Source organism: Protopterus annectens, chromosome 1.part1, assembly GCF_019279795.1.
Source record: "Protopterus annectens isolate FY-2018-M chromosome 1.part1, PAN1.0, whole genome shotgun sequence".
Taxonomy (NCBI): Eukaryota; Metazoa; Chordata; order Ceratodontiformes; family Protopteridae; genus Protopterus; species Protopterus annectens.
In genome coordinates, this window is record NC_056726.1 from 371,578,051 (window position 1) to 371,592,795 (window position 14,745).

Below are 14,745 nucleotides of genomic sequence, written 5' to 3' on the forward strand. Positions count from 1 at the left end.
ACCCCCCAATAATACTTTGGTATTCGGGCCGACCGAGGACAGCGGACTACCCATATGTAAGGACTGCAGCAATGTGAGATGAAGAAAATCAATTTTTATCCTTTGTGCTTAAGATATTGTAAATGTTTCTTTCACAGCTTTTCTCTCCAGGCCTCCAATGAAAATGGGCTCTGCTTGGCCCAGTGGACTATCCCGGTAAACAAGTGCCAAGAAATAAATATTGCTCAATACCATATGTCTGAATTTTTCTACTGATTCTTGTGCACAGATAGAGAACTGGTTATATACAATAGGGTGTATATTTTATCTTTAAACTATTTAAAAGCCTTTCATGATGCATTTCTCTCTCTACACAAAACAAAAATTACAAAGATTATAGTACTTTGATTCAAAATACCTTAAGCACAGCTTATGGTGCCTATAGCAGCAAGGAGCATTTTACTCACTCCTTTTCAAGTCTGTATCCTAGTTTACAATACTCATTCTTCGTTACCCTGGAACCTGCTGATCTTTGACACAAAAGGTAGGGTTAGCATAGAGATGCATCTGTAGAATTCAGTGGATGCATCCTTGTGCACCCACAGGACCCATCCACTGGTGTCTATGGATGCATCTCAAAGCCAACCGCGACAACTACTTAAACTGTTGGCTCCACCCCCCCCCCTAAATAAGTTTCCTTTGAAATCACGACTGGGACAATTCTCAAAATCACTGTTAAAAGCTAAAGCATTTCCATGGGACTGGCTAGCATGCCAGGCTACTTTCAAAGTGAAGTATGCACCATCACAGCCTTTAAACTGTTCATCCATATCCTATACAGACTGATTGTTCCTGGTGTAGAGAACAGCTGCTGTGGCAGTTTTACAGACCTAGCAGCCTCAGACTTTATACAAAAAATACAAAGCATCATAGCAGAATTCATTTTTGCAGACGCAAGCAGCTTAACTGATCTAGATAATCACTTTTTTGAAGGACTGTTCCAGTCTTCTAAAACTAGTAAACTCCTCTGTACAGGTTACAGATGCTGTGGTATTTTCAGTCACCTGGCCAAGCCTTTTGACACTACCGCAGTGCCATTATTGAAAGATTACACAATTGTCTTAGACTGCAAACTGGCTTTCTAACATCCCAAGTCGTGAAAAATTATGGCACCCTCTCTGAACGTTAAATTGTAAACAGTGGGGTTTCCCACAGGGATCACTGTGGGGGCCCTCTGTTCAGATCTGTACCAGACATCCAAGCTACTATCCCAGAAGTGTAGTTGACCAAAAATAGGATACAAGAACTGCATGGGTACACAAGGGTGGGGCAAAAGGACAAGCCATTCTTGACTGGCCCAGCAAGAGACGGTTAATATTGCAAACAGTGGCTAACATGTAACTCTGGTAGGCTTCCTCCTAGTAAGGAAAGGGCACTGGGGTAGTCAGCGATTAGTCATGCCCAGTGAAACAGATAGCCCACAGTATAAACCACTAGTTGCTGGAATCAGCTGCAAGCACTGGTCAAAGGCGGCTAAGATCAGAGACTGGGCTGAAGACATGGAAGTTAACTGGAGAGGAAGCAAAAGAGCTCAAAGAATGACTCTGGGTTCCAACACCTCAGGAAGAAAAGCAAATAGGTGGAGTTGAAGAATGGCAGTGCCTTAAAGTACCACATGTTATGACTACAGAAGATATGTAGCCAAGCCCGGTATGGAAGAAAGGTACATAAGGAAAGATGACAGTGGAATGTAGAAGTCACTCAAACGAAAGGAGTGCAAGAAAAAGTGAGTTGGAAAAGAACAGGCCAAGAAGGGATACTGGAGCCAAGTTACAATAGCAAAGAACAAGGCGTCAGAGACACTACCAGCCTCTGGAAAGTGACTGCAGGTGACAAAAAACTACTCAAGATGCAAGACAAACAGTCAGGCCATCCTTTAGAAGGGATGCCAACAACCTGCTCACCAAGCTGTAACACCTCAGACAGCCTACAATGAAAGAAGCCCACACTAGAACAGCAATAAGGAAAAAGTCAGGGAAAGAAGTAGGTTCAGATCAGGGCACAAAAGATATGATAAAGATGTTGGGTGACATAGGGTATAAATGGCTCCTGCAGGTACTCTTAGCAGTATGGAGAGACATATCCCAGGTGACTAGAGAAGCATACTAACTGCCAGTGTACAAGAACAAAGGAGACATCCACAAATGTGTGCAGTACAAAGGTATCAAACTCTTGTCACACAGAGTACTAGAAAGTAAGATGGGAGATTAGCAGTATGGATTCCAATCAGGATGCAACAGAACTGAATCTTTGCAGTAAGACAGATGCGTGAGAAAAGTACAGTTGTGTACACTTGCCATAAATGTAGATGTTAGAGTGTATTCACCGTTGCAGTCATCACACTTGGGTTATCTGCCTGCAGGTAGCTCTCAGTCAGCCCTAATACCAGAGTCTTAGTATTTCTGCATCAGATGCTGTCACTTTCATGACGTCCGGTCGTCAGGGGTATGAAACAGGCAGCAGACGCCGTTACATCAGTTTTTCTTGCCCCAAATGTCAAGAGCCCCCAAACAGGGAGCTGGTATATGGTGGGGAACACCACCAGTAAAAAGTAAATACCAATGCCATTAGGAATGGCCATAGAGAGGAGAGGTAGAAAGACAGAGAAAGCCAAGGGGCTGGAGGGAGGGAAACCAGGACTGCAACAGTGAATACACTTGAACATCTACATCTATGGTAATTGTACACAACTGTACTATGGTTCTTCGTGTTTCACTGTTGCAGTCATCACACTTGGGTTGATTCCCAAAGTTGAGGAAGGGTGGAGACAGTCGGGAAGTGTTAGGGCTGGCTAGTAGGCCTTGCAAGACTGCTGTAGCAAATCAAGCCCTGGATTTAGAAAAGTTAGGCAAGTGGTACTGCTTGGTGAAGGTGTGTACAGAACCTCAGGTTGCAGCTTCCAGAACGTCCCTGGTAGGGACTCCCCTGAGAAATGCTGTAGAGGTGGAAGTAGCCCTAGTGGAATGTGTTCTGATCCCCTGTGGGGTAGGTTTTCCACGGTGCTTGTAGCAGAAGTGGATGCAGTGTGCTATCCATTTGGAAATGGTTTGTTTTGGAACGGCCTAACCTTCTGCCCCTGTAGCAAAGCTAACAGCTGACTAGATTTTATGAAAGGCTTAGTCCTGTCACGGCAGAACATGAGCTGTCTGTGCATGCCCAAGGAGTGCAGGATTCTTTCCCCTTTATTCTAAGGATTAGGGAAGAAGACTGGCAAATGGATGGTTTAGAGCCACACTGGACACCACCTTAGGCATAAAGGACAGGTTAGTCCTGAGGGAAACCTGTCAGCATGGAAATAATGAAGGGTTCCACAGCCAGCCTGTAACTCACACTCTTCTTGTTGAAGTTATGGCTAAAAGCAGGGCTGTTTTCCAAGAGAGGAATTTTAACTCTGCTCAAGGCAGCGTGAGCTATTCCAGTACAAAGTTAAGGTCCCAGGCAGGGGAGGGTGCTCTCCTAGGGGGCCTTAAGTTGTCAGCCCCCTCAGAAACTGATGAGGGTGAGAAATAAAAGAGGTGGCTCGGTATTAAAATGAGCTGAGATGGCAGAGGCATGAATCTTTATAGATAAGGATAGGCCTCTGTGGAGTAGCTCTGCTAGGGAATCCAGGATTAGAGGCAAGGAGGGCACTGCTGTGTCCTTCTCTTGAGATGGATTCAAAGAACAATATCTTTTCCACTTTTCAGCATAGGATTTCCTAGTACTAGGCCTTCCGGCTTCAAGAATGACGCCCAGCTCCTGTTCGCTGAGGGTTGCTGGTGGGGTATTCAAGGGATAAGCCAGATTGCAAGGTTTAGGGTTTGCAATTCTGGATGTAAAATCTGTCCCTTCTGCTGAGACAGCAGGGTAGGAATCTGGTGAAGGTGCCAGGGTGGCACTGAGGCTGCATAAGAGTGGGTACCAGTGCTGGCATGGCCAGTCTGGGGCAGTAAGAATTGCACTTGGGCTGCCCTGTTATCTTAAGTAGTACTCGAGAGAAGGGGCGAGGAGGGCATAAATTGAGGTGTTTTCTCATTGAAAGGATAGGGCATCCACCTTCCAGGCCCTGCTGCGAGGGTTCCTGGTGCAGTATTTGCTCAAATGGTGGTTCTTGGAGGAGGCAAAGAGATCCACCTCTGGCGCCCCCCACCTCTGGGTCAGAAAATTGAAGGTGTTTGGCTCCAATTTCCATTTGTGTGGGTCTAGGAGATTTCTGCTCAAGTCGTCTGCCAGTGAATTTTGTTTGCCTGGCAGGAACTGAGCTTGTAGATGCACTTGGTTGCTCAAGGCAGTGTTCCACAGGGCCATGGCTAACTTGCAGAGTGGTTAAGAATGGATTCCCCTTGTTTATGTACCACAACTGTGGTGTTGTCCTGGAAGGATTACGTATTTGAAGGCTGTCAGAGCATTCTGTACAGCTAGCATTTCTTTCCGAATGATGTGCAGAAGAATCTGGCCTGGGCTCCAGTGGCCTTGAATGCATTTGCCTGTCATGTCAGCCCACCATGCATAGCTTGAGTCTGTTGTCAGTGTTTGGGCAGCGAGGGGTTGAGTGAAAAGCAGTCCCATGTTGTGGTTGCATGCTTCTGTTGCAATGGCAGCAAATGGGGGAAATCAGACGGTGAGAATTGAGATAGAAGGAAAACAGTGGAACAGGTTAACATCAATTATCTGGGAGGCTGGTTGAGAAAGGAAAATTACAGTTGTGTACACTTACCATAAATGTACATGTTAGAGTGTATTCACAATTTCAGTCATTACATTTGGGTAATCTGCTGGCAGGTTGGCCTGAATTCCAATGTCTTGAGTCCTGCATCGGTTGCAGTCTTCTCTTCCATGACATCAGATCGTCAGGGGTATAAAACATGCAGCAGACACCATTTTCTTTAGTTTTTCTTGCCCCCCCCCCGATGTCAGGTGCCCCCAAAAAGGTAACAATATATACACACACACACACACACACACATGCATCAATATAAACTTTACCAATGACTGGGATGGCGGGAGGGTAACCTGGACTGCAACAGTGAACACACTAACATCTACATTTATGGTAAGTGTACACAACTGTACTATGCTCTTAGTGTTTCACTGTTGCAGTCATTACATTTGGGTAGAATCCAAAAGCTATGGTTGGGAGGCTGGAGCTAAACAGCATTAGGTGAGGCTATAAGGCCCTGCAGCACTACAGTGGCAAAGCCTGCCCTAGACTTAAGAGTAGAGAGGCAAATGGTAATGCTTTGTAAAGGTGTGAACAGAACTCAAGTAGCAGCCTCTACAATGTCCTTGGTTGGTACTCCTCTGAGAAAGGCTGTAGTAGCTGCAGCTCTGGTGGAGTGTGACCTAATGCCCTTGGGCACAGGTTTGCCGTGGTGTAAGTAGCAGAAACAGATGCAATGGCTTATCCACTTTGAAATTGTCTGCTTTGAAATAGCCTTTCCTTCTGATCCTGCAGCATATGACACTAGTAATTGCTCAGTTTTTCTTAGAGCTTTAGTCCTACTCAAGTAGAATCTTGTTGGTGTACGTCCAAAGGAATGCAGAATTATCTCCCCTGCTCTGTGGATTTGGATAAAAAGTTAGTAGATGAATTGTTTGGTTAAGAGCCACACTGGAAACCACCTTAGGCATAAAAGTAGGATTTGTCCTCAGAGACACCCTGTCTGGGTAAAATGATAAAAGGCTCTACAGCCATGAGGGCCTGTAGCTCTGAAACTCTTCTTGCTGAAGTAATTGCTGGTAGCAGAGCGGTCTTCCATAAGACCTTTATATCAGCAGTAGCAGCTGGTTCAAATGGAGGCAGGGTGAGCTTTCCGAACACAATTGAGGTCCCATGCAGGTAATGATGATCTTCTAGGAGGCCTTAAATTTTTCGCTCCTCTGAGATACTGCTTTATTAAAGGATGAGAAAAGATTGGTGGCTCTATTGTAATGAGCCGAAATGGCAGAGGCATGGATTTTGATTGATGAGAAAGAAAGGCCTTTGTCAGGCATCTCAGTTAAGTACTGTAATATCTGAGGAATATATGTGGTTCTGCTGTATCAGTTCCTTGTGCTCGATTCCAAGCACAGAATCTCTTCCATTTGTCATTTTAAGATTTTCTAGTACTAGGCCTTCTGGCTTCCAAAATGAATCCATCACAGCTTTACTGAGGTGTCATTTGTATGACTACAGGATTAGCCATGCTGCTAGGTTCAGAGTCTAATTGATTGTGCAGGATCTGATTGTTTTGCTGGGACAGTAGTTGTGGTTTTTGAGGCAAGGCCCAAGCTGGGTATTGAGACAAGTTCCTTAGGATTGGGTACCAGTATTGGCAGGGCCAGTCCGGGGCAATTAATATCTTTGGCTTCTCTTGCCTGACTTTTAGGAGGACCTTGGGTAGAAGAGGCAGATGAGGAAAGGCATAAACTGAAAGGTTTATCCAACTGAAGGATAGGGCGTCCACTTCCCATGCTTGTCTGTGATAAGTCCTTGTGCAGAATCTTTTCAGTTGATAATTTTGAGGAGAGGCAAATAGATCTGTCTGGGCTCCCCATTTCTCTGTGATCATGCTGAAGACTTGTGGATTTAGTTTCCACTCGTAGGATCCATAAGGTTTCTGCTTAAATTGTCTGCCAGTGTTTTGTTTTCCTGGCAGGAACTGAGCTTGAAGATGTATTTGGTAGGTCAAAGCTGTGTCCCACAGAGCCATAGCTAATCTGCAAAGGGGGTATGAGTGTGCTCCCTTGCTTGCTTACATACCACATGACTGTGGTGTTGTCCGTCTTTATCAGTACTTGTCCTGGATGAAGCAAGTCCTTGAAGGCTGTTAGGGCATTATGAACAGCTAGCATCTCTTTCTGGTTGATATGTAGATGCATTTGATTTGGTGCCCATATGCCCTGAATGCATCTTCCTGCCATGTGGGCCCCCCTGGCATAATCTGATGAGTCTGTTAAGGTTTGGCTGGCAGGAGGTAGAGTGAAGGGCCGTCCCATGTTTTGGTGACAGGCCTTGCCCACCACAGAAACTCCTGTTGCAGGCAGGGAATAAGAGGAATCATTGTTTCCAGACTCTGTGAAAGTTGACTCAAACTTTTTAGGTTCCACTGAAGTTTCCTCATATGCAGTCTTGCATATGGAATTAGTAGGATGCAGGATGCCATGAACCCCAGAGCCTGCAGAATTTGTTTTGCAGAAGACTGGGTTTTTGTTGCCTGTTTGAAGTAAGTAGTCAGTTGCCTTTGGCATGAGGTAAGCCCATCTGGGCAGTTGTATTCAAGCTTGCACCCTGGAATGTTATCTTTTGAGAGGGTACCAGTTGTGATTTCTTTTCTTGTGTACCCTAGGCATGTTAGAAGCCTTTTCACAAACGCCAGGTGTTGTAGAAGAGTGTCCTTGGTCTCAGCTTGAATGAGACAGTCGTCCAAATAAGGATATATTTGAATATGTGTCTGCAAAATGCAATGACTGGTGCCAGGCACTTTGTAAAGACCCTGGGCGCAGTAGATAAGCCAAAGGGCAGTGCAGAGGATCGGTAATGCATTAAGCCAGCATTGAATCTGAGGCATCTTCTGCACGACTGTCTTATTGGGACATGCAGGTATGTCTCAGATCTAAAGTCACTAGCCAAGCATTCTTGCCCAGCATGGGCAGAAGCTGCTTCAAAGTGCGCATTTTGAATTTTGGAATGTCCAGGTATGTGTTCAAAAATCGATAAATCCAGTATTGGCCACCAGGCCTTTTGCTTTCTGGGTACCAAGAACAGTCTTGAGTAAAAAACTGTGTCCTTTTTCTTGTTCTGGTACTGTCTGAATGGCCCCCATATCCATGAGGGACATAACCTGTTTCTGTGCCTCTGCCCACAGATTTTTTGGCAGATCTGACCAACCATTTGTCATTGGCAGAGTGTGGAAATGGAATCTGTATCCCTGTGATACGATGTCTAGTACCCACTTGTCCTGGGTTATTAACTGCCAATTTTGAGCCAAAAGTGCTAATTTTCCCCTATGGGTGCTGCCAAAAGATAAGTGCTTGGTGTAGGCAGAGGGAAGTCATTGGGATTTCTTTCTGCAGGTTTGCACTTCAATCCCCTCCAGATTTGGAGGTGGATGTGCCCCATTGCTTTGACCTGTACGAGTCTTGAGCCTGGTAACTGGAACCCTTAGGGCGCCTGGATTTGCCCCTTTGAGCTCTGACACAGGAAAGGACCAATTTTTTGTAGGCCAGTGTCTACTGAATCTTGGTGGCTGCACTTGTAAGAAATCTTTAACAGTTTGCATAGACTTAGCTTTGTCTTCCATTTTCTTTAAAACCTCTTCTGCCTTAATACCAAACAAACATGCTGTAAAGGTGCATCTAGCAATTTAGCTTTAACATGATCAGGCAAATTTTGTTCCTTGAACCAGGCATGCCTCCTAATCACAGATCCAGTAACTGTGGCCCTGCAGGAGGCCTCTAAAGAATCAAAACCACATTGCAAAGTATGCTTTCCAACTTGTTCAGCTGCATGCAATAATTCCTGCAATTCTTTATTTTCTGCACATTCTGAAATCATTTTCTGTTTCAGCAATCCCATAACATGCTGTTGGTACTTAAGCATATGAAATTGAGAACTTAAGGCCCAGATTGCCAAGGTTGCAGATGTATAAACCTTTTTTCCCCATCTGTCCAGTGCCCTGGAATCTGTCAGAGGGGGTAGGGTTTTTTGCTGTTGAGGCCTTAACTCCCTTCGGACCCTGTGAAAGTTTCAGGATCAGCAACAGGGTTTCTAAATAAAACTGCGTGAGTCTGGGACTCTCTAATATCTGTCAGGCTTACCGGGAGCCGGAGGTAAGGAGTCAGGGGTCAAGCTTGACTCCGAAAACACATCATCCACAATGTCTAAAACAGGCAGAAAGGCTAAAGGCTTGTGCTGAGGGAGAAGGAAATCCCTGAGCCTCTTTTTTGATTCTGAGAGGTAGACTCTCCCAGTGAAAATGCTCCCACAAAGTATGCAAGGTTTCTCCAAATGAATAATCCTCAGGAGGAGATGCAGATGGAATAGACTCCTCAGCATCAGAATCCTCATAGGGAGTTGTAGATGATTCCTGATCAGTAGAGGAATCAGAATAAATAGAAACCTGATCTGAAGATTCATAATCTGTGTCTTGCCTAGGCCAATCTTATCTGGAGGGGGATGGGTACCCCTGATCAAGGTAATAAGGTCTTCAGCCATTTTGATCTGTTTTTTAGGCATAGAGGCCTGTGCACGTGGCTCATGCTTCATTTTTTTAGGTTTAGAAGTTGCTTTTGTAGCTGTAGTCAGTTTGATGTACAAATGTTGCGGTCTGAATACACCCTCGGAAGCCGGTGCCTGCTCAGCGGCTCCAGACCCATCCAAGGGAAATGCATCCGGTCCAATACCTTGAGTATCTTGCGGCAAGCCAGACTCCACATGGATGTCGGTAGAGGCCTGCGAAGGTGCCTCACTGAGTACTGGCGAACCAGGGACTGGCTTAGAAGCTTAGTAGTCTGTTTTGGATCTCGACAGCCTTTCTCTGTCCTTTTCTTTGCGTTTATGCACTCCGGTAGTTTGATTGCTATCAGACGACATTTCTGGGTAGTTAAATCAGTTTCCAAAACACTGATGCAAAAATATACCGAAGCTTAATAGTGCGTTGGTTAAATCTAGCACAAAACCGACAGCCAGGCACGTTGTGATCAGGGCCTAGGCAAGGAATACAGTATAAATGGAAATCCTGGAGGTATTTGCTTCCCACAAGTAATAAAATTATTAACTTTTACTGACATCAGTTAAAAGCAAGAAAAAAGTTTCCCCAACAGGGTACTTCGCTTTAGTGAAGACTTCGGTTCTGAAACTGAAACTCGAATATTTCAGTAGTTGGCCGACCGGCACTTACAAATGCTTCTGCTTCGGGCACCGCGCAGCAAGAAAGACTAAAGAAAATGGTGTCTGCTGCATGTTTTATACCCCTGACGACATGGAAGAGAAGACCGCAACCGACGCAGGACCCAAGACTTTAGAATTCAGGCCGACTGAGGGCAACCTGCCAGCAGATTACCCAAATGTAATGACTGCAACAGTGAAACATTGAGAACATCCTGACTGAGGAGGTTCAAAGCTAGAATTAGAGTATCTGCAGCCAACTGGCAAAGTGTGTTGGGCAGTGTATGACAAAGCCAAAGAAACTGAAAGTAAGGTGTACAAACTAGTGGTGCAACTAGTACTACAATATGGTACAGAAACCTGGACAGTAAAGGCAGAGCAGTTGTGAAAGCCAGAGGTGATGGTGATTAAGTGCCACAAATGGGTAGTAGGATGCACATTATGAAACCGATAAAGAAATGAGGACATCAGAGCAGAAGTCAGAGCAGCTCAAAAAGCTGACAAAGTCAGAGGACAGATTACAGTGGTTTGGGCACATTCAGAAAAGAATCTTAAGATTCGAGATAGAGACAGGAAGAAGGCAAGAGGAAAGAAGGGCACCCAGCAAAGATGGATGGATTGTGTATGAAAAGACCTGGTATGAAAAGACCTGGTATAGTCAGGCATGACTGTCAGAAGGTAAGGCAGTGGCACGGAATAAGGAGAAATGGCAACAGTTGACAACCCCATGTAGAAAATGGGAAAAGGGGGACAGAGAATGAGGACTGTTGACCAATTGGATACGACTGCAAGCTGGGCACAGTTATGCACTCATCCACAAATACTAACTGCTCCAAGATATGCACATACCTGGTGTACTAAAAATGGTCTCAAGCTACACGCAAACAAGGAAGTGCATCATAACAGCATTCAGTAAGTAAGCTGGTCCCACCTGATATATTACAAATGGCTCTTTTCACATACGCAGATAATAGACCTGGTACTTATGTGGACATCTTTCACTCTAGCTCACTTGAGTTTCCACCAGTGTCAGGAAATTTCATCTAACCCAGTTAATTTTAAAGGAGAATATCTTCATATTCAAGTCATCTTACTACTGCACTCTTCCTGTAAACAGACCCATCAAGGAATACAATGCCCTCTCAGATGCATACAAATAAATGGACCGCTTAACTGGCAAGGTCCCAATGATTTTTAACAAAGAAAATTAAAGGCCTTAAAGCCTTTCAACTTCATCAGATGAGATTAGCTCAGCTCTCCCTTACACAAATTATCCTCCTGCCCACTCAGAGGCAACCTTTGTCAAATTTGAGCAGGAAAGGTCAATCTTAATTCAACCCATTTCTTAACAAAACCAGGAACTACAAGCATTGATTAACCTAAATTTATACCCGCATTCACTGGAGGAAAAGCATCCCAATTCAGTGCATTTCCAGCAAAGTCTAACAGGTCAAGCATATCACTCCTTTATCTGCCATTAAGGCTAGTTTTGACAATTGGACATGCAGTCACAAATTTATAGCAAGGTTATGTAGTGCCCGATTTGGGAGGTAAACAGTATTAAGAGCTCAGAAAGAGTGCCAAGAATGTATGGCTAAGAATATTGTATTTCTGGCGATGTGAACCATACTAAACCAAAGAAAAAGTACACTTCACTGGCCAAAATGGACAGCAGCAGATTAGCTTAGATAGAAAGCCAACAGCTTACCTGGTCTTTTTTGCTCTTATGTGAAGATGCGACATGTGCCAAAAACTGAATGACCTTTTTTGTGTTCTCAGTTTTACCAGCTCCAGATTCACCTCTAAGGAAAACAAAGTCAAAGTTAGATAACTTGCCTTACTGCCGATTGAAATATTTCAAACATTTAAAAATATTTATTTTCTACAGCCAATGGACTACTGAAACACATAGCTGAACTTATCGTCCCTAAGGCCTATGCAAGCCTAGCCATAACAATTCCCTGGAACATTTTTCCCACAATATTTACTTCTCTGGGCCCCTGTCTAGCAGGGCGACTGACATGATCCCCGGGGTGAATTTCCCATCTCCCATCCAATCATCAAGGTTCCTTTTGAAGAGGGTCAATGAGGTGCTCTGCTTAACATGTATGGGCAGTCTATTCCAGAGTATGGGGAGTGTCTGGGTTGGGAACCTATCCCTCCAGCATGTTTTGTTCATTGTGATAAGGTTTAGTTCCCTGGAGCGTGTGGCTCTGAGGAATTGGGATTTCTTTAAGTGGAGCATGTCCAACAGCTCAGGGTTGGACATGGCCTTGTATGTTAAGCAGAGATTGCCTCTGAGTAGACAATATGCCACAGAGTGTAGCTGGAGTTTTTTTTTTAGATGGTCAGCATATGGCATCTGCTTTAGGCCTGTGATTCTTTTAGTGAGGTATTTGTGGCCTTTCCAGCTGTTGCAGATGTCTTGTGAGCTACATACCAAATGTGGCATTATACTCTATAATGGGTCTAATGAGGGATGAGTACAGTGGGACAATGACCTCCTTTTTTCTGGATGAAAAGCCCCTAGTGATAAGGTGTGCCACGTAGAAGGATTTCCTGACTGTTGTGGTGATGTGGTTATCGAAAGTGAGACCACTGTCCACCTGTGTCCCCAAGTCTCTCATCACACTTTCGATGTTTAGTGTCCTGCCACCTATGTGGTAGTTCATGGGTACATGTTTTTTTCCAAAGGGGATGGCCATACATTTCTTGGCATTAAGCTTGAGCCCATGGCTCTGGCACCAGGCATCTGTTTCTGTAAGGCCCTTTTGTAGAATATCCACATCATTTGGGGATTTAATAATGGCTCCCAGTTTGCAGTCATCTGCAAACTTTGTTAGCCAGAGTCCCTTAGTGTTGGCCTGTACTTCAGAGAAGTAGATACCAAACAAGAGTGGTCCCAGGACTGAACCCCAAGGTACTCCACTTGTCTGGAGCTGGATTTGGAGTCTGCTACTTTTACAGTCTGGGTTCTGTCAGGAAGCCAGTTGACAACCCGAGTGATGTAGGGATTTATGCCCAGCTTAGTAAGTTTATCTATTCCAGAGTGGGGGATGGTGTCGAAGGCCTTGGCGAGGTCCAGATAGGCTGTGTGGACCTCCTTATCCTCGTCCACAGCTCTGGAGACAGATTCAAAGCAGTCAATCAGATTCAGGAGACAAGATCGGCCCTTCACAAACCCAAACTGGGTGGGGTCCAGTGTCTGGAGGTGGCCAATGTCTTTGTTTATAAGTTTCATGATCATGCGTTCCATGCCCTTGCAGATCAGGCTTGTCAGACTAATGGGACGGTAGTTCCCGGGATCCAAGGTGGATCCTCCCTTGTGGAGCGGGATAACTGCAGCTGTGCGCCACTCAGTGGGCACGAAGCCTGAGGTGAGGCTATGATTAAACATGACACATGGGTGGGGTGCCAGTTCATTTTGTAGTTCATGTAGTACACAGCCTGGGATGTCATCTGGTCCCATTGATGCTGTATTCTTAGCTTTGGAGAGTGCTGTTTCTACTTGTGTGGCTGTGATTATCAGAATTTGGCAATCTTTTGGTAATGAGACTGGCCCTTTAGGGGGTGCGAGGGGAGTGAAGTTGGCACAAAATCGATCTGCCAAGATATTGGCAATATTCTTGGGATCAGTATATTTAATGCCATTCTGTTGCAGCTCAGAGCTGATCTGAGCATTGCCATTTAGATTCTTGACATAACTATAGAATGCCTTGTGGTTGTCTTTGGAATCTTTGGCAATTTTATTTTCATAACTAGCTTTTGAAGATTTTATGAGGGATCTCGGCTTCTTACTGAGGCTGGTGAGGGAGTTTTTTTTTGCATCCTGGGGATTTTACTCTTTTCTGCAACAGTTTCTTTCTTCTGTTGCATAGTTTGTTTACAGCAGGGGACCACCAGATTGGCTTCCTTTTTTTTTTTTTTGGAGAAGAGCATCTTGGTTCTATTTGGGATGGCACGATTCATGAACGAGTGGATGTGCTCATACAGTGCCTTAGTGTAGGATTCTGCAGTCGAACTTCCAGATCCCGTCTGCGTGGGTGTTGTAAGGTTTGTCACTTCTGACTTCAGTAGCATGAAGTTGGCTTTGGAGAAGTTTTTTAAGGAGGTTTCCTTACTGGGGGGTGGGGGTGGGATGTGGATGTCAAGGGTGATATGCTTATGGTCAGACCTGACCAATGAGGGGGTGATCACTGGTGTGGAGCATCTCCCATGTTGGAGACGACCTGGTCTAGGATATTGGAGCCCCTGGTGGGACAATGGATTAGTTGATCCAGGGCATTGGAATTTATGAATTCCAAGAACCGTTGGGAAAAGGAGTTGGTACCATAGGTTCACACTAGGCTATCTGCCAGAGGGCATTTACAAGCCTAGCCCATAGTTTTGTGGCTTACGCCACCCCTTTAGTATGGGGAACTATACCCATTATTTTGCTGTGCCTCTGTCGAGCAGTGACACTGAGGTAATCCCTGGGGTATATCTGCGATCTCCCATCCATTGGTCAAGATTTCTCTTGAACAAGGCCAGCGAGGTGCTCTGCCTCACATATACCGGGATTTTATTCCACAGCATAGGGAGTCTTTGGGTGATGAATCTATCCCTCCAGTACGTCCTATTAATAGCCGTGTCGAGGTTTAAGTGTCCCGCCCTTGTGGCTCTGACGGATCTAGATTTTTTGAGGTGAAGCATATTCATCAAATCTGGGTTTGACATGGCCTTGTATGTTAGGCAAAGGTCACCTCTGAGCAAGCGGTGCGACTGAATAGAGCTGGAGTTCTTTCAGTCGGGCAGCATAGGACAGATGTTTGAGACCCTTTATCCTTTTGGTGAGGAACTTTTGTGGCCTCTCCAGCTGC

General features: G+C 44.9%; 1 protein-coding gene across 1 annotated transcript in view; it reads right to left on the minus strand.

Moving 5' to 3' along the window:
* MYH9 (myosin heavy chain 9) overlaps nt 1-14,745 on the minus strand; it is a 1,134,272-nt gene that overhangs the window by 839,348 nt on the left and 280,179 nt on the right. Inside the window, exon 5 of the mRNA XM_044075327.1 lies at nt 11,595-11,688. Coding sequence (XP_043931262.1) covers nt 11,595-11,688 — 94 coding nt within the window. The remainder of the gene's footprint in view (nt 1-11,594; nt 11,689-14,745) is intronic.